Source organism: Cebus imitator, unplaced genomic scaffold, assembly GCF_001604975.1.
Source record: "Cebus imitator isolate Cc_AM_T3 unplaced genomic scaffold, Cebus_imitator-1.0 Scaffold206, whole genome shotgun sequence".
Taxonomy (NCBI): Eukaryota; Metazoa; Chordata; class Mammalia; order Primates; family Cebidae; genus Cebus; species Cebus imitator.
This window is the reverse complement of record NW_016107521.1, coordinates 3,436,299-3,462,961: the sequence shown is the minus strand read 5'-3', so window position 1 is coordinate 3,462,961 and position 26,663 is coordinate 3,436,299. Positions and strand designations below refer to the sequence as shown.

Below are 26,663 nucleotides of genomic sequence, written 5' to 3'. Positions count from 1 at the left end.
GAATCTCGGTAAAGAATATACAGGAAATTCTCTGCATTATTCTTACAACTTTTCAGTAAATATGAAATTATTTCAAAATTACAACTTACAAATACATGATTATCAATCAAAACAATAGAGCTGAGAGATTATCTAGATTCAAAATACAAACGTGAAGCTATTGAGGTCCAGAGAAGTGACTAAGCTATATCTAGCTACCAGCAAAATTGGAAGTGTAACGGCAAAAATAACAATTACTTTAGTACCAACCTAATAGAACCAAGGACTTCTAAAAATTTTTAAATGTTTCTTTTTTTTAATTATCATTTTATCTTTTTTTTTTCTTTTTTGTCTCTCAGGGTTTCTCTGTTAGCAAGGACTTTTTAAAAAATTGAGATAAAATTAACCATTTTAACTGCACAATTCAGTGGTATTTACTATATTCGCAGTATTGTATAACCATCAACTCTAATTCTCATCTTCATCACACCGAAGAAAACCCCAACAACATTAAGCAGTCACTGCTTATACACTCTACACAACCCCTGGCAACCACTAGTTGGCTAGTTTCTTTCATTTAACATGGCTTTTTTTTTTTTTTNTCATTTTTTTTTAGATGAAGTCTCGCTCTGTCGCCAGGCTGGAGTGCTGTGGTGCAATCTTGGCTCACTGCAACCTAGCCTCCCGGGTTCAAGCGATTCTCCTGCCTCAGCCACCCAAGCACCTGGGACTATAGGCGCATGCCACTGCAACTGGCTAACATTTGCATTTTTAGTAGAGATGGGGTTTCAACATGTTGGCTAGGATAGTCTATATCTCTTGACCTTGTGATCCGCCCACTTTGGCCTCTCAAAGTGCTGGGATTAACAGGCATTAGCCAGAGTGTCCGCCCCACCCAACTCATTTTTGTAGAGATGGGGTTTCGCCATGTTGCCCAGGCTGATTTCCAACTCCAGGACTCAAGCAATCCCGTGCCTAGGACTCCCAAAGTGCTGGGATAACAGGCATGAGCCATCCCACCCAGCCATATTATTTTCTTAATGTGATCTAATATTCAGTCTACGTTCTATTTTCTCCCATCATCTCAAAATTTTTTTTTTTTTTTTTGAGATGGAGTCTCACTCTGTTGCCAGGCTGCAGTGCAGTCGTGCCATCTCCACTCCCTGAGTTCAAGCGATTCCCCTGACTCAACCTCCCGAGTAGCTGGGACTACAGGCACGCACCACCACGCTGGGCTAATTTTTTGAATTTTAGTAGAGATGGGGTTTCACTACGTTGGCCAGGATGGTCTCGATCTCCTGACCTTGTAATCCGCCCATCTTGGCCTCCCAAAATGCTGGGATTATAGGTGTGAGGCATAGCACCTGGCCGAAAAATGTCTTCTTAAATTATCCAAACAAAGTTCACATATTGCTTTTGGTTGATGTATCTTTAGGTTTTAAGAAAAAAATCTGTATCAATTCCCCACCAACCTTTAACCCTCTCACTTAAAAGAAAATCCATTTGTTAAAGAAAAAATCGTGTTTCTGAAGAGTTTCCCATATTCTAGATTTGGCTAATTTTGCACTGACAATATTTTTGATTTTTTACTTGTTATATTTTGAGACAAGGTCTTGCTTTGTCATCCAGGCTGGAGTGCAGTGGCATCATCACAACTCACTGTGTTCTCGACTTCCTGTGCTTCAGTGAGCCTCTGATCTTAGCCTCCTGAGAAGCTGGGACCACAGGTGCACACCACCATGCCCAGCTAATTTTTGCATTTTTGGTAGAGATGGGGTTTTGCCGTGTTTCCCCGGCTGGTCTCAAACTCCTGGGCTAGAGATCTGCCCAACTTGGCCTCCCAAAGTTCTGGGATTATAGGCATGAGCCACTGTGCCCCGCCACCCCTTCACTCATGTAAAGTTTATTTGCTGCCAAGGGCACCCCTTATTCCATGCATCATGTCAAGATACACACAGCATAGGCCTATTTGCCTCACTTTTAGTAATGCTAAGATTTATCAGTGGGTTCACACTTTATCCATCTATTATAAATTTCCTCAGTAACCTTTCATCTAATGGGTTTTACAGCCACAAATAATTCTTGCTGAAGCCCATTAATTCATTTGGGGATGCAAAATTGTGACTTTTCTAATTGTATCATTTTCTAAATGTATTATTAGTTTGAATTCAGCTAAAAGAGGAAACTTTCCTCAACATATAAGAACTGTCCGTGAAACTGTTTGTATATATTGTGTTTCAATCCATTGTAGTCACTCATTATGATGTTTAAATTGCCCCACTTACATCTAATAGGAGCTCCTTCATCTTCAATTCTTTGTCCTTTCAACAAAATTGTCTCTCTATTCCCTGTCTCTCTCTCTCCCTCTCTGGGGCTCAAGTGATCCTTCTATCATCAGCCTCCCAAAGTGCTGGGATTATAGGTATGAGCCACCACGTCCAACCTAATGTTGTATTTTTGAAGCTCATCCACATGCAGCATATCTCAGTACTTCATTCCTTTTATGGCTGAAGAACAGTCTATTTACAGATATGCTACATTTTGTTTATCACTTGATGGATATTTGCATTGTTTCCACCTTTTGACTATTGTGAATAATGCTGCAATAAACATTTGCATGCAAGTATTAGTTTGAATACCTGTTTTCTACTCTTTTGGGTATATACTTAGGAATAAAACTGCTGGGTCATATGGTAATACCGTTTAACTTTTTAGGGAATTGACAAATTCTTTTCCAAAGCAGCACACCATTTTTACATGCCCACATTCTCACCAACATTTCTTATGTTCCATTTTTAAAAACTACGGCCACTCCCAGCACTTTTGGAGGCTGAGATGGGAGGACTGCCTGAGGCCAGGAGTTTCAAGTTACAGTGGGCTATAATTGTGCCACTGCACTCCAACATGGGCAATAGAGCAAGACCCTATCTCCAAAAAAATGAAATAAAATGATGGCTGAGTGGGTATAAACAAGTATGTCACTGTGATTTTGATTTGCGTCTCCCTAATAACTAAATACACTCAGGATTTTTTCATGTGCTTGTTAGCCATTGAAATGTCTATTCAAGTTATTTACCCACTTTTAAATTGGGTTGTCTTTTTGTTTCTGAGCTGTAGAACAAAGATCTGACACCTAGTCTATTGCTTCTTAAGTAAGTAAACATTAGGAAATATCCAAAGGTAACATTCTTAAATTCTGTATAAAAGTAGATTTTTAAAAAGTATTTTAACATTTTGTATTACAGAAAATTTTAAACATATATAAAAGCAGAGAGAACATACATCTATAACACAGCTTTTGTCAGTCAGGTTTGATCCACCTCTTGCTCATTTTTTTTTTTTTTTTTTGAGACGGAGTTTCGCTCTTGTTACCCAGGCTGGAGTGCAATGGCGCGATCTCGGCTCACCGCAACCTCCGCCTCCTGGGTTCAGGCAATTCTCCTGCCTCAGCCTCCTGAGTAGCTGGGATTACAGGCATGCGCCACCATGCCCAGCTGATTTTTTGTATTTTTAGTAGAGACGGGGTTTCACCATGTTGACCAGGATGGTCTCGATCTCTTGACCTCGTGATCCACCCGCCTCGGCCTCCCAAAGTGCTGGGATTACAGGTGTGAGCCACCGCACCCGGCTCTTGCTCATTTTTGTAGTTTGCTTTCGCTGAGTATCTAAAAATCCCAGACAAATATTACTTCACCCTTAAATACTTCAGTATTAAATACTGAAGTGTTTAAATATTGAAATATCTCTAAGAGTTGACTTAAAATTTTAGTACAACACCATTATCACACCTAAAAAAAGTAATACATTTTCTTTCTCTGTTTTTTTGAGACAAGGTCTTGCTCTGTCACCCAGGCTAGAGTGCAGTGGCATGATCTTGACTCACTACAACCTCTACCTCCTGGGCTCAAATGATCCTCTCAACCACAGGCTGGTGCCACCACACGGGACTCATTTTTTTTTAGATGAAGTCTCGCTCTGTCGCCAGGCTGGAGTGCTGTGGTGCAATCTTGGCTCACTGCAACCTAGCCTCCCGGGTTCAAGCGATTCTCCTGCCTCAGCCACCCAAGCACCTGCGACTATAGGCGCATGCCACTGCAACTGGCTAACATTTGCATTTTTAGTAGAGATGGGGTTTCAACATGTTGGCTAGGATAGTCTATATCTCTTGACCTTGTGATCCGCCCACTTTGGCCTCTCAAAGTGCTGGGATTAACAGGCATTAGCCAGAGTGTCCGCCCCACCCAACTCATTTTTGTAGAGATGGGGTTTCGCCATGTTGCCCAGGCTGATTTCCAACTCCAGGACTCAAGCAATCCCGTGCCTAGGACTCCCAAAGTGCTGGGATAACAGGCATGAGCCATCCCACCCAGCCATATTATTTTCTTAATGTGATCTAATATTCAGTCTACGTTCTATTTTCTCCCATCATCTCAAAATTTTTTTTTTTTTTTTTGAGATGGAGTCTCACTCTGTTGCCAGGCTGCAGTGCAGTCGTGCCATCTCCACTCCCTGAGTTCAAGCGATTCCCCTGACTCAACCTCCCGAGTAGCTGGGACTACAGGCACGCACCACCACGCTGGGCTAATTTTTTGAATTTTAGTAGAGATGGGGTTTCACTACGTTGGCCAGGATGGTCTCGATCTCCTGACCTTGTAATCCGCCCATCTTGGCCTCCCAAAATGCTGGGATTATAGGTGTGAGGCATAGCACCTGGCCGAAAAATGTCTTCTTAAATTATCCAAACAAAGTTCACATATTGCTTTTGGTTGATGTATCTTTAGGTTTTAAGAAAAAAATCTGTATCAATTCCCCACCAACCTTTAACCCTCTCACTTAAAAGAAAATCCATTTGTTAAAGAAAAAATCGTGTTTCTGAAGAGTTTCCCATATTCTAGATTTGGCTAATTTTGCACTGACAATATTTTTGATTTTTTACTTGTTATATTTTGAGACAAGGTCTTGCTTTGTCATCCAGGCTGGAGTGCAGTGGCATCATCACAACTCACTGTGTTCTCGACTTCCTGTGCTTCAGTGAGCCTCTGATCTTAGCCTCCTGAGAAGCTGGGACCACAGGTGCACACCACCATGCCCAGCTAATTTTTGCATTTTTGGTAGAGATGGGGTTTTGCCGTGTTTCCCCGGCTGGTCTCAAACTCCTGGGCTAGAGATCTGCCCAACTTGGCCTCCCAAAGTTCTGGGATTATAGGCATGAGCCACTGTGCCCCGCCACCCCTTCACTCATGTAAAGTTTATTTGCTGCCAAGGGCACCCCTTATTCCATGCATCATGTCAAGATACACACAGCATAGGCCTATTTGCCTCACTTTTAGTAATGCTAAGATTTATCAGTGGGTTCACACTTTATCCATCTATTATAAATTTCCTCAGTAACCTTTCATCTAATGGGTTTTACAGCCACAAATAATTCTTGCTGAAGCCCATTAATTCATTTGGGGATGCAAAATTGTGACTTTTCTAATTGTATCATTTTCTAAATGTATTATTAGTTTGAATTCAGCTAAAAGAGGAAACTTTCCTCAACATATAAGAACTGTCCGTGAAACTGTTTGTATATATTGTGTTTCAATCCATTGTAGTCACTCATTATGATGTTTAAATTGCCCCACTTACATCTAATAGGAGCTCCTTCATCTTCAATTCTTTGTCCTTTCAACAAAATTGTCTCTCTATTCCCTGTCTCTCTCTCTCCCTCTCTGGGGCTCAAGTGATCCTTCTATCATCAGCCTCCCAAAGTACTGGGATTATAAGCTTTTCTTTTTTCCCCAGCACAAAACTCACTAGGCTCATCTACTTCCTACCGTAGAACTGGAATAAGGCATTTATCCAAAGAGCCCTGCCTCTTTTTTGTGGAAAATGGTATTTATGAAAGCCCACAATGTGGATGCTATGGTTATTCATCACTTCTAAGCATTTTCAGTGGACAGACCTCGGATAATTGGCATTTTTTAGAAATAGAAAAACAAATGAGTCTGTAGTAATATAGCCAATTGAAAGTTAAGGCTGCAGGGGTTTTACTTAAATCTTTTCTTTTATACATCTTTTTTTTTTTTCTTTTTCTGAGATAAAGTTTCACTCTTTCACCCAGGCTGGAGTAAAGTAGCATGATCTCAGCTCAATGCAACCTCTGCCCCCAGGTTCAAGTGATTCTCCTGCCTCAGTCTCCCAAGTAGCTGGGATTATAAGAGCCCACCACCACCACACCTGGCTAACTTTTGAACTTTTAGTAGAGATGGGTTTTTGCTATGTTGGCCAGGCTGGTCTTGAACTCCTGACCTCAGGGGATCTGCCCACCTTGGCCTCCCAAAGTGCTGGGATTACAGGCATGAGCCACTGCGCCCAGCCTAGTATCTTTTTTTTTTTTAAATGCTGAAAGTCTTGGTTCTGGTGGCATTAACATAATTACTTGCTTGTTTTATACTACTGTGTTTGTTTATGTTTCTAAATAACAATACCAGTAGAATTATGAACAATATGACAAATGAATGTAATTTAGGATTTACTATATATTCCACTAGGGATATAAAAGTCAAAATGCTATGTTCTAACGTAACCTGAAATAATTCATTCTTGCATGGATATGCTATCAACATGTTTCAGCTTTATTTTTAGGTATTATTTTAATCATTTTAAATTAAATTTTAAAAATATTGAAAGTTATTTTATAATTATGTAAAACATCTATGTGGTTTCAAAGTACAAAACAAAATACAGTTGGCAAGGTCTGGCTTCTGTCCCTCTCTGCTTTCCCTTGATTCTTCCTCCTTCTACATACTGGAATTTGTCTTTTGTTTTTCTTGCCATTGTTTCTTTTGGGAAATTTGAATGAATAAGGAGATTTTCTCCCTCCTTCTCTTACTTAGAAAGTACTATGCTGAGCACATTATTCTGGACCTTGCTTTTATTTTTTAACTTACCAAGGTATCTGGAGGTCACACCCTAGCAGAATATATACTTCTTCCTCATTTCTTTCGACAGCTGCATAGTACTACACTGGAAGGATATACCACAGTTTATTATACTAGTACCTTATTATGCATAGACATTCAGGTTGTTTCCAGATATTTGCTATTACAAATAGTGCTTTTATAACTTTATGCATTCTATACCTTCTGTTGTCTCTTTGGGATAGATTCCTAGAAGTGGGATTGCCGAACCAAAAGGTAAACACAGAAGTAATACTGCCAAATGTTGCCAAATTCTTTTTTAAAAGTTTGTACCACTTTGCATGCCCATGACTACTGGATGACAGTACCTGATTCCCCATACCCTTGCCAACAGAATATACTGTCAAACTTTTAAAAAGATTCTGCCAGTCTGACAGAGATTGGCAAGATTCTGCCAATCTGATAGGCAAGAAATGGTATTTTAGTATAATTCTAATGTACACTTGTCTTAGTATAAGAAAGACTGAGTATCTTTTTTATATGTTTGAAGCCATTTGCATTACTTTCTTCCTGTGAATCATCTGCTTGCATCTTTTGCCAATTTTTCAATTGGATTGTTGGTCTTTTCCTTCCGAATTTTTAGACATACTTTATATATTATTTATATTAGCCCTCTGTTTGTTACATAGTTTAAAAATATTTTCCCCAGCTTGTCTTTTTCCTTTGCTTATATTTTTTTTGTGATGTAACACAAATTAGATTTTGAGTTAACGCTAGAAAAATATTCCCTACTCACAGGTTATACAGGAATATATTTTCTTATTTGCTTTTATTACCTGTATAATTTATTTTTAATAAGTATTTCTGACATGTTTGTAATTTAATGTAGTTTAGAGAGAATAAGAAATGCATCTAATTTTGTCTTTTTCCACATGTTGATCTAGTTGTCTCAACATCAATCACTTACTAAAGTTTCTTTTCTAAAAATAAATTCTACCTGAGCTATAGTTCTATATCACAAAGTTTAAACAATAAACCTTCTGGAAGAAAACACAGGAGGGTATTTTCTAACCTTGGTACTGGTAAAGACTTTTTTAAGACAGAACATAGATAGGACTAACCATAAATAATTATCCCCTAAAAATGATCCGGAGTTTCAACATTTTTTTTCAGACCAAAAAAAAAAAAGCTTACCTTTCTTTTGCTTATTATTTGTGCAATCTTAGGCCTCTTTCTAACTTGGTTTTCTAATTTGTAGAGCTGTAACTATATTGCCTATCTTGATAGCAATTAAAGCTTAAATGAGAAATTTGTTTTAAAACACAAAAGCACTGCTTGTCAATTTTAAATTAAGATTAATAAAAATTGATTTATCTTGGCTGGGCGCAGTGGCTCACGCCTGTAATCCCAGAATTTTGGGAGGGCAAGGTAGGCAGATCGCTTGAGCTCAGGAGTAGAAGACCAGCCCGGGGAACATGGTGAAACCCTGTCTATACAAAAAATAGAAAAATTAGCTAGGTCTGATGGCATGTGCCTATAGTCCCAGCTACTTAGGGGGCTGAGGCAGGAGGCTTGCTCAAGCCTGCATGTTGAGGCTGCAGTGAGCTAAGACTGTGCCACTGCACTCCAGCCTGTGCAACAGAGATCCTGTCTCAAAAAATAAAAAAACACAAAAATAGCAATAAAAACAACAACAACAAAAAATGAATTTATCTTTAATTATGTGAAGATTTGTACATATAAAGATGAGTTGGGTCTCAGGATTCTTACCGAGCTCCAGACATTGTCATCCTCAAGCCCCAACAGCTAATAAAAAAGGTAAGATAGTAACCTATCTTACCTGGCCCTAAAAACTGGCATCCTCGAGCCCTGACAGCGGCCCATAGATTGGCAGACAATTGCTGAGGGTTCTGGTGCTGTAATATCAGTTCTGTTACAGTTCTTTCTCCAAGTGAACGAGCTGCTCGCATGGCTCTTACACGACCTTCTTCCTCCACCAGTTGACAGTTTACAAGTGTCACCAGTTTCCTTTGCATTGGACGGCTCAGTGCACTCTGGTTCAAACTAGCTACACCTTTAGGAAAAGGGAAACAAAGGGAACTAAAGTTTTTTCAATAAAAAATAAAAGTCAATTTTCATTATCTGTAGTTAACTAGTAAGCCACAATTCCTAATGAGTCCCTTGTAATGTGCTTTAATTTTTCTAACAGTCAGTATTCTGTCTGTGGCTACTCTGCAGTAATAAGGAGCCTAATTTTTAGCTACTTTAGCAGTTTAACCTAAAAGTAAAAAAAACTATTTTTTAATTGTACATAAGACATTTAGAATACTGCTTAATGGTAAGCACTTAGATCCTACTCCTCTGTACCTATGTAAGAATATTGCCCCAGCAATTCTCCCCTCTCCCACATTATCAATCCATCTAAAAAATAAATAAATATTTTCATGATCCTTATTCCACTACCAAATCTACCCCATTTCTTTCTTTTTTTTTTTGAGACAGTCTCACTCTGTCACCCAGGCTGGAGTGCAGTGGCACCATTGCAGTTTACTGCAACCTCCACCTCCCAGGTTCTAGTGATTTTCCTGCCTCCAGAGTAGCTGGGATTACAGGTGCATGCCACCAAGCCTGGCTAATTTTTTTTGTATTTTTAGTACAGACAGAGTTTCATCATGTTGGCCAGACTGATCTCAAACTCCTGACCTCAAGTGATCCACCCATCTCGGTCTCCCAAAGTGCTGGGATTACAAGCGTGAGCCACCGCGCCCAGCTTCTGTTCCATTTCTTTCTTCTCTTTTGTAGGAAATTTTGTAGAGTTGTCTATACTCACTATTTCCTAGTCTACTGCTTTGACTATGTGGCCAACCGTAGATCACTACAATTGATGTCTTTACTACTTCCAATTCCTTATTTCACAATCTCTGAAACCTACCCCAGTCAAGTTTTTCTCACTATCACTTGACCAAAATAGCTCTTGTCAAGCCAACTATTACCTCTACTTTGCTAAATTGGTTAAATTAGTTAATTCTCAATTCCTTATTTTATCTGAACTTCCAACAGCATTCAACACACATGATTACTCATTACTCCTTTAAAACACATTATTTGGCTTACTATTGTGTCCCAACACTAGAATAATGTTGGACGCTTAGTCCATGCTCTTTAGATAGATGTTTAATAAATGAAAGAATGAATACAGTGGATAAGTATCTCAGTAAAATTGCTATGTCCACACACACAACAGTGCAAAGCATTGAGTAGGTACAAAATAATTACTCAATATATTCATTCATTCACCAATTGTTTATGACATCCATGATGTGCTCAGTATGAAGTGATAAAATAAAATTTCGGTTTTGTCATAAACTTAAAATAATGTATTACACTTGTACACCTACCTCCCCCAATAAACTGTGGGCTCCATGACAGCAGTGACCTTAACCACTGTTAAGTGCTCAATAAAACTTAATGAATGACTGAATGAATACATGCATACATGAAGAAGTTTTTTTTAAGACAGAGTCTTGTTCTGTCACCCAGGCTGGAGTGCAATGGTACGATTTTGGCTCACTGTAACCTCTGTCTCCCAGGTTCAAACGATTCTCCTGCCTCAGCCTCCCAAGTAGCTGGGACTATCCGCACATACCACCATGCCTGGCTAATCTTTTTTTTTTTGTATTTTTTGTAGAAATGGGTTTCATTGTGTTAGCCAGGATGGTCTCGATCTCCTGACCTTGTGATCTGCTTGCTTCAGTCTCCCAAAGTGCTAGGATTACACGCCTGAGTCACCATGCCTGGCTTCATGAGGCTGTCTTAATAGGATTTATCAAAACTAATATTCTATTATAGCACTATTAAAACAATTCAAATACTGTATGAATTTCAAGAGGCAGTGATTCTGGTAAATTCTTTTTTTTTTTTTGAGACAGAGTCTCATTTCCATCACCCACGTTGAGTGCACTGGCACAATCACAGCTCACTGCGGCCTCAACTTCCTGGGATCATGTGATTTTCCCACACCACACTGGCCTTCTCAGTAGCTGGGACTACGGGCACGTGCTGCCATGCCTAGCTAATTTTTTGGTTTTTTTCTTTTTTGAGACGGAGTCTCACTCTGTTGCACAGGCTGGAGTGCGGTGGCACAATCTCAGCTCTGGGTTCAAGTGAGCCTTCTGCCTCAGCCCCCCTAGTAGCTGGACTACAGGCATGTGCCACCATGCCCAGCTAATTTTTGTATTTTTAGTAGAGACGGGGTTTCGCCATATTGGTCAGGCTGGTCTCTAACTCCTGACCTCAGGTGATCTACCTGCCTCAGTCTCCCAAAGTGCTGGGATTACAGGCATGATTACAGCCACCATACCTGGCCCAATTTTTTGTACTTTTAGTAGAGATGGGCTTTTGCCTTATTGCCCAGGTGGGTCTTGAATTCCTGGGCTCAACCAATCCACCCACCTCAGCCTCATAAAGTGCTCAGATTACAGGCATGAGCCCCACACCCAGCTTGAATTATTAAATTAATAACAGTATTGGTTATTTTCAGAAAACATAATTTTCTTAATCTATATATTTTTCAAGGCATTTCTCAAGCAAACTCCTTTTCCATACTTATTTAATAGGGTATCCACATCAAATCCAAATTCAAAGTAAATGTACTACCAAGTCCTGCTTATCAGCAAAAATGCATTTTACGAACTTACCTTTACCTCCACTTAGTGGTTTTAAGTAGAGTGCCAAATCCTCAACGCATTTCTTTGCAACCTCATAGTGTTTATTCTCACCTAGATTACTTAACTTAATTGACTGATGATCTGGTACCTTAAAAACAAACAAAAAAAAGAATATTGCAGAAATATATTCATCCAGCTCAAGCAACTATTATTTATGTACTTGGTAATAATCTTGGTGAATGTAAAATTATAATACACAGATAATACATGAAAATCATTTAAGTAAAATTAAAGCCAAACACCTAGCCAAATTGCTTTCCACAAACCAAAAACAAGGCTGGGCGTGGTGGCTCATGCCTGTAATCCCAGCACTTTGGGAGACCAAGGCGGATGGATTACCTGAGGTCAGGAGTTTGAGACCAGCCTGGTCAACATGGTGAAACCCCATCTCTACTAAAAGCTACAAAAATTAGCCAGGTGTGGCAGTAGGTGCCTGTAATCCTAGCTACTCGAGAGGCAAAGGGAGGAGAATCTCTTGAACCTGGGAAGCAGAGGTTGTAGTGAGCTGAGATGTCAGCACTGCACTCCAGCCTGGGTGACAGAGTGAGACTCCATCTCAAAACAACAACAACAAAAACAACAACAAATAACAAACTTAATAGCTGGAGCTGCATGGATTAATGAAGGAAGAAGCAGAAAGTTAATAGTATTGTATCGATGCTGATTTCTTGCTGTTGGATGTTAACACTAGGTTAAGCTGTGGAAAGTTACACAAGTTCTCTGAATAGTATTTTTTGCAACTTTTTTGCAAGTCTGAAAGAATTTCAAAATTAAAGAGTAGAGAAAAAAGGTAGAGTTTTTTTTCCCCCAGTATCACCTTTTTACTATATTATTTACTTAAGATAAGCATCATAAGACACAGTGTTCTCAATCAAAGGTCAAAACTTGGGTGAAAATTGCAGCTCTACTACTTCTATGAACGACCTTGTGTAAATTACCTGACTGTTCCAAGTCATAATTTCCATATCTGCAAAATGAAGACGAAAATGTGTATTTTGTAGTGTCACTATAAAAGTTCAATATAATTCAACAAATATTTATTTTTATGGAGAGCTTATCATGCACTGGGCATAGTTTTAGGCACCAGGGATACACCAATGAGCAAAACAGACAAAATTTTTTTCCCCTTGTGGAGCTCACATTCTAGTGGAGAAGAGGTAGCCAATCAGTAAATTAAAAATGTAATAAATAAATATATAGTGTTCCAAGAGGTGAAATTATAGAGCAAAGATAAGGGGAACTGGAAATACTAGCAAGGGGTTACGGCTTTACCTGGGGTGGTCAGCATAGGTTCCCTTGAGAACTGTGAGATTTGAATAGACTTGACTGTGGAGAGAGGGGCTGGGTACAGTTGCTCACGCCTGTAATCCCATAACTTTGGGAGGCCGAGGTGGGCAGATCACTTGAGATCAGGAGTTTGAGACCAGCCTGGCCAACATGGCAAGACACCATCTCTACTAGAAATACAAAAATTAGCTGGGAGTGGTGACATGCACCTGCAATCCCAGCTACTCAGGAGGCTGAGGCAGAAGAATCACTTGAGCCTGGGAGGTGGAGATTGCAGCGAGCTGAGATCACATCACTGCACTCCAGCCTGGGTGACAGAGGCTCCATCTCAAAAAATAAATAAATTAAAAAAAAATAAAGAAAGTGGAGAGAGACTGAATGTTCTATGCAAAGGTAACAGTCACTATAAAAGCAGTCAGGTGGCAACATACTTAATATATCTGAGAACTGGCTGAGAAACCAGTGTGGCTTAAGCGGAATAGGAACAGCAGTAGAAGAGGCTGAAGAAATAACAGAAGTCACATTGTAAAGACCTGTAGGCAATTTAAGGACCAATCGAGATAACACTTACAAATGATAGTAACACAATACCTATTGACCTATAACAGATGCTTAATAAATTGTGGCTAATATTTTTTTTTTTTTTTGAGACAGGGTCTCATTCCCATCACCCAGGCTGGAGTACAGTGGCATAATTTTGGCTCTCTGCAGCCTTGATCTCTTGGGCTCAAGTGAACCTCTCATCTTGCCATCATCTCAACCTCCCAAGTAGCTGGGACTACAGGTACACGGCACCATGCCTGGGTAAGTTTTGTATTTTTTGTAGAGATGGGGTTTCACCATGTTGCCCGGGCTAGTTTTGAACTCCTGGCCTCAAGTGATCTGCCCACCTCAGCTTCCCAAAGTGTTGAGATTAAAGGTGTGAGCCACTGTGTCTGGTGGTAGCTAGTATTTTTACAAAAAGTCTATGATATTTTACCAAATCGAAAATGTCACTGTTTGCATGAGGCAACATTACTTTATTCTCCATTAATAAAAATATACTACCAATTAAATTATGACACACTATCAATTGTAGATGCACCTTGATTTCATACTGTGTAACTGGATAATAAACACTGAAAACAGATTTTATGATTTAAAAGGAAGACTTCGAATACCAAGATACTACGGGAATGAATGAAGTATTTTGGTTTACTGAATTTTCTAATAAATCAGAAAAGTACTTCCTTTCTGGCTTTAATATGTAGTACATGATGAACAGAATTTCATCTTCTTTCTAACCTGTAAAATAGGGAAAACAGGCCAGCTGTGGTGGCTCAAGCCTGTAATCCTAGCACTTTGGGTGCCTGAGGCAGGTAGATCATGAGGTCTGGAGATAGAGACCACCCTAGCTAACATGGTGAAACCCTGTCTCTACTAAAAATACAAAACACTAGCTGGGCACGGTGGCATGTGCCTGTAGTCCCAAATACTCTGGAGGCTAAGGCAGGAGAACTGCTTGAACCCGTGAGGCAGAGGTTGCAGTGAACCGAGATTGTGCCACTGCACTCCAGCTTGGGCAACAGAGTGGGACTCTGTCTCAAAAAAATAAAAATAAGAAATAAGGAAAATACCTGAAAAGCTATGTTAAAAAATAGTAATAACAAATGCTCAATACTTACTGTCAAACCTAATGCAAAGTAAACCCTCATTAAATAGAAGTTATTTCAAATCTAGAGCCTTGCTTTGATTCAATAAAATAATCACAAACATGAATTCTATAGCACATGTTCTTTTTTTCCCCCCCTAACATTCAACTCAAGCACCACACAGCTCAGAGGTGTCTTTTGGCTTCCGTGGATCACACTGGAAGAATTGTCTTGGACAACACACAAGATACACTAACACTAACCATAGCTAATGAGCTAAAAACAAAGAAAAAAACAATGTTTTAAGAAAGCTTACGAATTTGTTTTGGGCCACATTCAAAGCTGTCCTGGGCTGCATGAGGCCTGCAGGCCAGACAAGCTTGATACAGCACATGTTCATAAGAAACCATACAGAATTTATTACAGACACATTGGTTTTTGGTTTTCCATACATACATCCCTACATAGACCTTATTTTTTCATTTTTACTATTATATAAAAAGTCAAGTGAAGTTAAAAAGAGTAACAAAGAAAAAAAACCTGTTTCTGGTCAAAGCTTTGATTACGTTTCTTTTCATAATATTACCTAGTGAATAAATATGTATGCTTATACAAAAATGCTTCTTATCCACCAAAATCACTTATATTCATAAATTTTAACCACAGAATTAAAGAAAAAAAGGAATTTGTAACTATAACATAATTTATAGTTTTTATAAGGATAGGACATTATCTAAAGAAAATCTTGGCCAGGTGCAGTGACTCACGCCGGTAATCACAGCACTCTGGGAGGTTGAGGTGGGTGAATCACGTGAGGTCAAGAGTTTGAGACCAGCCTGACCAACATGGAGAAACCCTGACTCTACTAAAAACACAAAATTAGCCAAGTATGATGCCGCATGCCTGTAATCCCAGCTTCTCAGGTGGCTGAGGCAGGAGAATTGCTTGAACCCGGGAGGCGGAGGTTGCGGTGAGCCAAAATCATGCCATTGCACTCCAGCGTGGTCAAGAAGAACAAAACTCCGTCTCAAAAAAAAAAAAAGAAAAAGAAAAAAAGAAAATCTTTTGCAGAATACAATCATGAAAACTAGATACAATAATATTTATTTTTTACACTGCAATGATCACTAAACATACTGTATACCTATTACTGAACAAAGTTCAGTAACTATTTCATGTAACAAATCATTAGGTTGCTGAAAAAGTAATTTGAGTTTTTGCCATTAAGGCCACATAAGATGGTCAGGTGTGGTGGCTCACACCTATAATCCTAGCACCCTGGGAGGCCGAGGTGGGCGAATCACCTGAGGTCAGGAGTTTGAGACTAGCCTGGCCAACATAGTGAAACCCCATCTCTACTAAAAATACAAAAAAAACCCCTCAAAAATTGCTGGGTATGGTTGTGCACGACTGTAGTCCCAGCTACTTGGGAGGCTGAGGCAGAACTGCTTGAACTTGGGAGGCAAAGGTTGCATTGAGCCCAGATCGTGCCACTGCACTCCAGCCTGGGTGACAAGGCAAGACTCTGTCTCAAAAACAAAAACAAAAAAACAAGCCACATAAGATATGCTAATACTAACAATAGCTGACAAATTAAAAAACATTAAAAAAAAAAAAACTCACAATGGTTTAAGAAAGTTTATGAATCTGTGTTGGGCCGCATTCAAAACACATCCTGGGCTGCACGTGGCCTGCATGCTGGACAAGTTGTTAAAGTAATGGCAAAACAGAAATTACTTTTGCACCAACCTATAGTAAAATCTTGAATGCTTACCTGGGCTCCAACTAACTGGAGAAGTGCGAAGTTGACAGGAAGTACATCAATATCTGTGTTGATGGCAGTCTGGTCAAAAGGACAAGCTTTTCGATGAAGTTTATTCAAGCAGGTCTTGCAAACAGTGTGTGAACAACCTAAACTGATGGGTTTGTGCACATTCTCATCAAATTCATTATAGCAGATTGGACAGGACAGAAATTCTGTCCATTGAGCTGCCTGCACAGGCATTGTGGAAGCTGGATGCTCGGGTTAGCAGTCTAGCAGATCATTATTTTGCTGTGTAGTGTTTTGTAAGCTAGAAATGGACAAAAGTAAGAATTAACCACATATTCATCATTCACCTTTCAAGAGTTAATTGCTTAAGTCAACTATTATAGCTTCAGACCTAAAATACTTCTGAATAATTTTATAACCTTTGGATGTCTTTTTAAAAAATCCTATTTGATGAATTAAATTTCTGAAATTCTGCCTGGAAACAATACCTTAATAGTGTTTCTTTCGACTAAACTGTATTTATATTGGTTGCTCACATAATCATCATCAAAGCTTTTATGTCTTTTTCTCAACGACCACATCAAACAAGCAAATTAACTTTCCATATTCAACTTTTAGGAACACAAATTACTTTGGACTGCTGGTAAGGGTTTTTGTTGTTGTTTAAAAAAGTGTTTCCCTTGGATAACCAGCACCCCAAAACATAATAAGTTATGGCCAGGAGTTAGTGAACTTTGGAAACTACTGATCCAAACAACTGAAGAGACTCAAATGTGAAGAAAACAGCCCTGCCACCTGAAAGAGGAAATCTCTTACAAGACTTGACTAGGAAGCAAAATGAGGTACTGAAAACCAACACATGAAACTCTGATGAGTGAGAGATGATTAAAAGAGGTGATTGTCCATAAATAAAAGAATAATGGTGACCACAACATACAGTACCAAAGTAAAACAACCAAAAAAATTGTCTTAAAAATCATGTCATTTATCCGGGAGGTGGAGGTTGTCGTGAGCCAAGATTGTGCCATCGGACTCCAGAATGGGAAACAAGAGTGAAACTCCATCTCAGAAAAAAAAAAACAAACTTATAGTTCATTACAATACTTCTGATAAAACTGTATTATTTAGTGATTGATATATATAACCAAAAACTGTCAAGTCCAATGAGGAAAACATGGAAAATAAAACATTAAAAAGTTATACATACGTGATTAAACACTGAAAAGGCACATAGAAAAGACCAGTGAGAGAATTTCTTTTACTTCTAAGATCAAAATGTTCTGACCAGGTGCAGTGGCTCACACCTGTAATCCCAGCACTTTGGGAGGCTGACGAGGGCACATCACCTGAGGTTGGGAGTACCAGACTGGCCTGACCAACTTGGGGAAACACTGTCTCTACTAAAAATACAAAATTAGCTAAGCATGGTGGTGCATGCTTGTAATCCCAGCTACTGGGGAGGCTCAGGCAGGAGACTAGCTTGACCCAGGAGATGGAGGCTGTGGTGAGCCAAGATCGTGCCATTGCATTCCAGCCTGGACAACAAGAGCGAAACTCCATCTCAAAATAATAACAATAATAATTCATAATTTTAGTACAAGATTTAGTAGCAAAACAATACTAATTTGAACACACTAAACTTCACAGATTTTCTTTCTCTTCCAATTCAAGACTTAATGTAAGTCTGACAAGCTCTCTGGTGAACAAGAAATCTAGGTATTTAGAGCAATTAAACACCCAATACTTTATTTCACAGGAATGTCTACCAAGCCAAATATGTTAGTTCCATAGAAATTAGATATTTAAAAATGTAATCACATTCAGAAGAGAAAAATATATAACTGAAAGTATTCCCCATTATGCCAACATATAAAATAATTCTAATAGCCTTTATTGCGATATATTTTTTTGAGACAGAGTCTGGCTCTGTCGCCCAGGCTGGAGTGCAATGGCGTTACTTTGGCTCACTGCAACCTCTGCCTCCCAAGTTCAAGTGATTCTCCTGCCTCAGCCTCCTAGTAGCTGGGATTACAGGCACCTGCCATCATGCCCAGCTAATTTTTGTATTTTTGTAGAGACAGGGTTTCACCATGTTGGCCAGGTTGGTCTTGAATTACTGACCTAAGGCGATCTGCCCGCCTCAGCTTCCCAAAGTGCTGGGATTACAAGCATGAGCCATTGTGCTCAGCCCTGCCCTTTTATATTCACAAAAACAAAGATTAAAAAAAAAAAAAAAAAAAATCATGCCAGGCACGGTGGTTCACGCCTGTAGTCCCAGCATTTTGGGAGGCCGAGGCCGGCGGATCATGAGGTCAGGAGTTTGAAACCAGCCTGGCCAACAGGATGAAATCCCGTCTCTACTAAAGAAACAAAAAATTAGCCAGGCGTGGTGGCAGGCGCCTGTAATCCCAGCTACTCGGCAGGCTGAGGCAGGAGAATTGTTTGAACCTAGGAGGCAGAGGTTGCATTGAGCTGAGACCACACCACTGCACTCCAGCCTGGGCAACAGAGCCAGACTCTGTCCCCGACTACCCACCAGAAAAATTTTGGTAAAAATGAATTACAAAGCTTGGTATGTAAAAAGCAGCCCTATACAAACTTTCTCAAACAACTCTAATGCAAATTATCTAATATCTTTAAAGTAACCAAATCTTTCATGTTATAATTAATTTTACAACTTTCATCATCACAGTACCACATCTATTAATGTTATCAATCTAAAAACCAATTCGTTTCCTTCCAACTTTAGAGATGAGCACTAAGCAAGTGAATATATTGCTCCCTAAAACTATTGAACATTTTTAACATTCAGTTTTCTGGTTTGCGGAGCTATCAAGAAAAGGCCTTTGAGGAAGAATAAATTTCTTCTTAAATCTACTGAAAGCTCTAATTTAGTTAATAACTTGAACTGATTAAATATTTATGAAAACAGGACACTACATGTAGTTTTTCATAATGGCCACCTGTTTGGAAATGTCAATTCTGTGGGTTAGGGTACCAAAGGCCACTTGGTAGCAGAAAAAAAGGCCAAATACCTTTTCCTTAGTTTTCCAAGACCATTCCACAATGCTTTATATTAAAACACATTAGTGGGGAGTTGTGGGGGGCAGGGGGGTGGAGGAGTTTCAACTAAATAAAAAAAGGCGATCTTTCATATTTTCATCTAGTAGTTTCAAACTGTTTCAAACTATACCAGAGCACACTTAATAGTTTTATGTTACAACAGTCCTTAGCGATTTTAACATAATTAATGCTGAGAAGTTTAATTTCTACCAGAAGTTGAATTAATACTTTTAAAATATAAAGAAAAAACACTGCCAAAATTTTGGCAATAACGCTACCAAATTTTCCTTCTATGTGTCAGAGTCTAACTTACTTTCTTTTTTTTTTTTTTTTTTTTAAAGAGACGGAGTCTTCCTATGTTGCCCAGGCTGGAGTGCAGTGGCTATTCACAGGCACAATCCCACTACTGATTAGCACAGGAGTTTTGACCTGCTTCGTTTCTGACCTGGGCAGATTCACCCTTCCTCGGGCAACCTGGTGGGCCCCCGCTCCTGGGAGGTCACCATATTGATGCCGAACTTAGTGCGGACATCTGATCGGCATAGCACACTACAGCCCATAACTCCTGCGATCCTCCAGCCTCAGCCTCCTGAGTAGCCGGGACTACAGGCATGTGCCACCGTGCCTAGCCAAGTTCTAACTTTCTGACAGTAAACTATGAACTAAACTTCCCTTATACAATGAGACGTAAGAAATGTTTTGATTTTCTAAAAATGTTTTTCTTCAGTATTATCAGTCTTAAATTCCTTAGTTAAGATAAATACAATTTAAAATTTTATCTAAAACATAGAAGAAACTTCATTCCTTCAAAACAAGCACTTTGTAAACATTTACCTAGAAAATATTTTTGTAATTGCCAAAAATGATAAATATCCTATTGTCGGTATAATTTGTTTTTAAAAGCGTATAAATGAATCATGGCGCATTAAGACTATATATTTGCAAAACTTCTAGACTTATACATTTTATGCAACTTATTTGAGTCTACGTAAGTCTCAAATGCTATAAATACTTAGTTACTACTGAAGTATTCTTCCCAAGTAATAAAAACATTTCAAGCTAGGATAAAATGGATTAAAAGGCCTACAACTCTAGATACCTAAAGTGATTCCTTAAGAAAAACATTCTGTCAGAGTGGTGGCTCACGCCTGTAGACCCAACACTTTGGGAGGCTGAGGCAGGCAGATCAACTGAGGTCAGGGGTTCGAGACCAGCCTGACCAACGTGGAGAAACCCCATCTCTACTAAAAATACAAAATAAGCTGGGCATTAGTGGTGCATGCCTGTAATCCCAGCTAGCTGGGAGGCTGAGGTAGGAGAATCGCTTGAACCTGGGAGGTAGTGGTTGCGGTGAGCCAAGATCGCGCCATTGCACTCCAGCCTGGACAACAGGAGTGAAAACTCTGTCTCAAAATAAAGAAAAACATTCTAATTATTTGTATTAACTAATTTTAGTTACCAGTTACAAAAACTGAAGAAGGATGATAAGATAGAGCATAGGAGTAAGAAATGCTAAATTAAAGGCGAGACTATAAACAGTTTTTTGCTCAACTAATTTTCTAGACTGCAAGTTCCTTGCTATGAGCACTGACACATAAACAGGAAGCATAATAGGCATCTCTTATATGATTCAAATTACAAACTGCTTTATTAAGAGTAAACTGCACACCAGATAAATACTTTCATTTTCTCTTATTAGTCAACCATATTATGCAGCCAGTTCAGGTCTACAGCATCTGATTTTAAAACGTGAGAATAAAGTTTACACTTCTTTAACTGTCATATATGTATATAGCATTTTACAATTCTCTTAATAAAAATGTAAACATTAGAGTGTAGTTTTTCTAATTAAAACAATCATTGTTTTCATTCTAGTTAACCCATGTGAGGAATATAAGCTACTGAAATGAACTGTCACAGTAACTTCCAGTTTAGAAAACTTAAAAACAATTAGTTTTGTTCTTAAAAAATGATTATTTAAAGCATAGGTACAATTTGGATCCTAACCTGAAACACAAGCAAAAACCAAAACACTGATGGAAATAACTTATAAGCTAGAAACTCAGCATTGGAGAAAAAGGAATTGAATTGCAATTTAAAAGACTGCTATAATATGTGACTTTGCTTTTAACATGTAAAGTATATGACTCAAATTTTACTTCTTTAATACACTATGGGGTTGAACTCAGTTTTAAAATAAATATTAGATATAACTTCCAATGTATTCGAATAGGGCAATAATGAGATAACTTTCTATTTTAACAAATATAACTAATATTAGTGATGACCAGAAAAATACATTTTTTTGAGATAGAACTTACTTCTGCCTATCAAATAACAGTCAATGGATAACTTCATCCTTCATATTACCAAAGTCCTTAGCCCTTTAATTATTCTAATTATAACAGAATAATCTGGAAGTTTTTGATTTTTATACATCTACTTTTATTCCAATAATGTATTTCTTGGAAGAGTAATGCTGATCTAACAGTAACGTCCAATAGAAATATGATATGAGCCATTATAATACAAGTAGTTTTAAATTTTCTGGTAGTCACATTAAAAAAGGTTAAAAGAGGCTGGGTGCAATGGCTCACTTGAGGTCAAGCGTTCCAGACCAGCCTGGCCAGCATGGCAAAACCCCCTCTCTACTTAAAATACAAAAATTAGAAAAAAAAAAAAAAATTAGCCTGCCATAGTGATGCCTTCCTGTAATCCTGGCTACTCAGGAGGCTGAGGCAGAAGAATTGCTTGAACCTGGAAGTGGAGGTTGCAGTGAACCCAGATGGTGCCACTGCACTCTGGCCTGGGAGACAGAGCTAGAACGTGTCTCAAAAATAAAAAAAATAAAAAAAAATAAAAAGTTAAAAGAAAATAGGTAAAATTATTTTTAGTAATATATTTTATTTATCACAGTTTATCCAAAATATCATTTCAATATGTTGTCAATATTAAAGTTATCAAGATATTTTTAAAAATTTGGTACTAAGTCTTTGAAATGTGGCATTTTACACCTACAACTCATCTCAATTCACACTAGCCACATTTCAAATCCTCAACTGTCACATGTGGCCATTGGCTAGTACTGGCCAGTGCAATTCCAGAATATTTAAGATTATAAAGTAATACTCAAAACTAACTGCTATCAAGCAATTGAGGTAAAATTCACACACTTAAAGCTTTAATAAAATTTGAAGACCCTGATCAAAACATTCAGGAAATTGGATGCAAAACATGAACTTATTTTTAATTTTCAGCTAGCTTTATTTTACCACATGCTTCCTTTTTCCATCACTAAAAAGTGAAACTTCAACTCAGTCCAAGCTAAACAATAAGTGGCTATTACAACCTTGTTATAAAGTTTATTTAGCATTCTTAGCTACTCCAAACAATGTAGAAGTTCAATTTTTGAATATAAAATCCTCAGTGTAAAGAAGAATGCTTTGCCAAAATGCAATTTTTCGATTTTTTTCAAAGTAGAAGACAGCAAATTACAAAAGAAGAGTACGATTTAACAAAAATATATGAACAAAGGACGTAAGTCTTCTTATATGTCAGGTTACTAAAACAGAAATAACAGATAGGGAGTAACTCAAAGGATCCACTAATGAACATGAGTGTAATTAAATCCTCACAGAACAAGCGCCTGTTTGAATTATAACATCTGCTTTTTCTAAGCGTAACTGGAATGTATGTTTCACATTCTGTCCTCCTAGCAATTTTCCAAACTCTAAAATTTAGAAAACACGAATCTCCAAATCAATGAAAATGGCAATATCGAAAAACAGCCTTTAACAGGATGTAATGGCCTCTATTTCTTCAAAAATTGAACGTGGAAGTGAACAACCTAAGAAAGGCATGTGAAGCTAGAACACTGGTAGAGCTTTTTAGACAGCTAAAAGGTTTTTTTTTTTTTTTCAAAAAGGAGAATCCATTAATATTGTTAATATTGTAAAAAGCTTTTCACTAAGTTTGTATGTTTAACCATTAAAAGGCTGCACCGTCTAACATTTGTTTCTTTGCTTTTGGGTGAAATTACACCACTGTCGTGTAGCAACGTTAGCTTTTTCAGGTTAACCAAAAGTTCCCATTGGAACTTAAAAGTTTGGCCAATACAAAAATGGAAAAAGATGACATAAAGCACTTTATTTAGGATACAAAGTCACCCACCCACAATGGGTAGGGGGAGACTAGAAATGAAAAAGAAAAAGGCCCTGGGTAAAGGGAGAGGAGGAATTAAAAAGGGAACCCAAGGGTTATGAAAATATAAATAAATCACTGGATTAGATTTACTTTATGTCAGTGATTACTTGAGTCAATTTTGATGTGAAGGATGTTATCTGCCGGTATCTTAAACTGTTGCCTTGTGATTTGAAGGATGGAAATGACAGCTACCATCATCTCCCATCCTGAAAGCTAAGGATAGAAAAAAGTACAGCTGCTTCTCTGAGAAACAAAGATGCTTTCTCCCATTCTTCTAAGATGGTGGAAGAGTCTCCTCAAGAGGCTACACCAAGAAGGAAAAATGAAAGAGGGAAAGAAGAAAGCCACAGCAGAATTCCCTGGCTATGTTTCATGCCATTGCTCCTAGCCACAACCCCTGTGGTGCAACCACTCAGGTCCGGCCATCCCCATCCAGGGAGGTTAAGCCCTACCACGGCATTGTTTGGCCGGGGTTCCTATTTACCACTCGGATCGCTTCCACCATCCTACGCTAGGGTCTCGGGAAGCCCCGGGGCAGAAAGCTGAAAAGCTAGGAGAGGACTTGATTTCGAGGACCTCTTCCAAACCCCCTTACTAACTGCTATGGGAACGGGAGAGTGAAGCCAGGCCTTTACTTGGGTGGGTTCCTACGGGTCAGGGGCGTCCGCTCGGCCAATGCCGAAGGAAGGTGGCCATTTGAGCCGGTGGCTCCGCATCGAAAAAGCCCTACCAGACAGAAAGGCCTCCTCAGGGCCCGGGTTCCGTTCGGGTGTCAGGTGCGGCCCTCAGTTCCCAACCCTCGGGGCACCAGGGGCGACAGCGCACAGGCCCCAGGGCTGAGACTGGTCTCCCGCCCGACCGCCGGGGACCAGGCACCCGGACTGGGGCCCGAGCCGCAGCGTGCCCGCCCCCGCCCTACCTGAGGGGGCCCGGGCGGAGTCGCTAAGGGCCGCTCCCGGGAGCCCCGCGACGGCGCGGCTCGGCGACGGAGGCGCCTCGTCTCGCCGGGGCAGAGCTCGGCGGAGGTTTCACGACCTCAAACTCCATCGGGAGCTACAGGGACAGCCCCGTTGGCGGCGGCGAAGGCCGCGACGGGGCCTCCTCCTCCTCCTCCCTCTCCCTCCACCTCCGCCTCCTCCTCCTCCTCCTCCTCCTCCTCCTCCTCCTCACCACGGAGGCGGACCTGGAGGGATCCCGACCTTGCTCTCGCGAGAAGTTGCTCCCCACTTAACGCGAGATTTCGCAAGCCCGGGAGTCGGGAGTTAGAGGGAAAACGTAGCAGTCCCTGTCACCGAAACTGCGCATAAGCTTCCCTCTGCCTCAGCGGATCCACCCCGATCACGTGACAAGGGTGCCCCGGGGCACTGTGGGAGGTACTGTGAGAAGGCGTAGGCAAGCCGAAGAGATTGATGGGAAACTCCCTGCACTTTTATCTGCGCCTTGAGACAGCTTCCTAGACGCTGGTTTGAGCCAGCGTCTTAACTCTCTTCGTGAAAAGCGTGGAATCCATTGAGCAGACTCTGATACATCTGTGTTGCATTCTACTTCACGCTTCTGTAATGACATGCTGACCGGATCCCTCAATCCTTCCACAAAGATGTTAAGTAATCTCCCCATTACAAAATCAAAAAGAAAAAGAAAACATGTATTTGGCAGGCACTTCGACATCTCACTTCTTTATTAAAGAGAAAACTCTTCCTAGACAAAGAGTCTAAAGAAAAAAAAATATAGAAAGCTCTGAGCTCCTCAAAAGCTGGCAAAGATAAAAATTTAAGCACAAATTCTGGCATCATATCTCAAATATTTGTTGAAGCTTTTTCCACAGCGAACTAAGGTAAGAATTATTCTTACTGTTTATAATTTATAGATGAAACACACTGGGAATAGGGATAAGAGAATTGACATTTATACTACACTTGATCTTAGCCAAAAGGCCGAGAAGCGATAGAGAATTGACATTTATAAACTACTTAGTATGTGTCAGGTCCTGTGTTAGGTGATATTTAATTTTAAATATTTTAGTTTTATTTACATTTCATTTAGTTAGCAGAGTGATCCTAGAAAGCAGATACAATGTACCCTTAGTTACTGATGAGAACCTAAAGAATGTAGGTTAAGAAAATGACCATGACTTGTAATTAAACTCAAGGCACTTTGCAATGTGAAATCAGATGTCCAAAAACAAAAATATGGAAGTAAACTGACGATGAATTAGGATAAGGAAAGTTTGCTTATACAATTTTAACAAAATATATGGTTATTACCTATTATATTTGTCTGAATGACAGGCAAACATCAATGTTTTTGAAAAAAGATACATTGGCCACATCAAAGACATTTCTTCCACACATTATTCTTTTTTTCTTTATTGTACTTTAGGTTCTGGGGTACACATGCAGATGATGCAGAATTGTTGCATAGGTACACACATGGCAATGTGGTTTGCTGCCTCCATTCCCCGTCACCTACATCTGCCATTTCTCCCCATGTTATCCCTCCCCAACCTCCGCAACTCCTGCTGTCCCTCCCTTGCCCCCCCCAACAGACCCCAGTGTGTGATGCTCCCCTCCCTGTGCCCATGTGTTCTCATTGTTCAACACCCTCCTGTAAGTGAGAACATTCGGTGTTTGATTTTCTGTTCTGTGTCAATTTGCTGAGAATTATGGTTTCCAGATTCGTCTATGTCCCTACAAAGGACACAGAGTCATCGGTTTTTATGGTTGCATAGTATCCACGGTGTATATGTGCCACATTTTCCTTGTCCAGTCTATCGTTGATGGGCATTGGGTTGGTTCCAGGTCTTTGCTATTATTGTAAACAGTGCTGCTATGAACATACATGTGCATGTGTCTTTGTAATAGAATGATTTATAATCCTTTGAGTATATACCCAGTAATGGGATTGCTGGGTCAAATGTCTCTTTTCATTCTCTTCTCTTTATGAAACATATGCCAAGCCTAGAGAACTGTTAACAACAATCATTTGTTTCAGTAATTTCAACTGGACAGTGATGAGTGATTTTACATGTACATATTTGTTTTTCACCCTACTGTATAAATATTTTTCTTTTCTTTTTCTTTTTTTTTTTTTTTTTTTT

The 26,663-nt window shown here is 39.3% G+C and overlaps 1 protein-coding gene and 1 pseudogene across 8 annotated transcripts in view; both read right to left on the bottom strand.

The window, feature by feature from the left end:
• Positions 1–24,754, bottom strand: part of RC3H2 (ring finger and CCCH-type domains 2) — a 59,721-nt gene extending 34,967 nt beyond the window's left edge. For 4 of the 8 annotated variants that reach the window (XM_017548373.2, XM_017548379.2, XM_017548377.2 and 1 more), the window contains exons 1-4: positions 24,486–24,754; positions 16,304–16,601; positions 11,582–11,699; positions 8,725–8,958 (exon numbers count right to left, since the gene is read on the bottom strand). In XM_017548373.2, the coding sequence (XP_017403862.1) occupies positions 8,725–8,958; positions 11,582–11,699; positions 16,304–16,534 (583 nt within the window). In that variant the 5' untranslated portion in view covers positions 16,535–16,601; positions 24,486–24,754. Of the gene's footprint in view, positions 1–6,914; positions 6,991–8,724; positions 8,959–11,581; positions 11,700–16,303; positions 16,602–24,296; positions 24,448–24,485 lie in introns of those variants that run through there. The other 4 variants (XM_037745648.1, XM_017548375.2, XM_017548380.2 and 1 more) reach the window with 4 other exon arrangements.
• Positions 24,755–25,296: 542 nt separating this feature from the next.
• LOC119474068 lies at positions 25,297–25,512 on the bottom strand (annotated as a pseudogene).
• Positions 25,513–26,663: the final 1,151 nt, after the last annotated feature.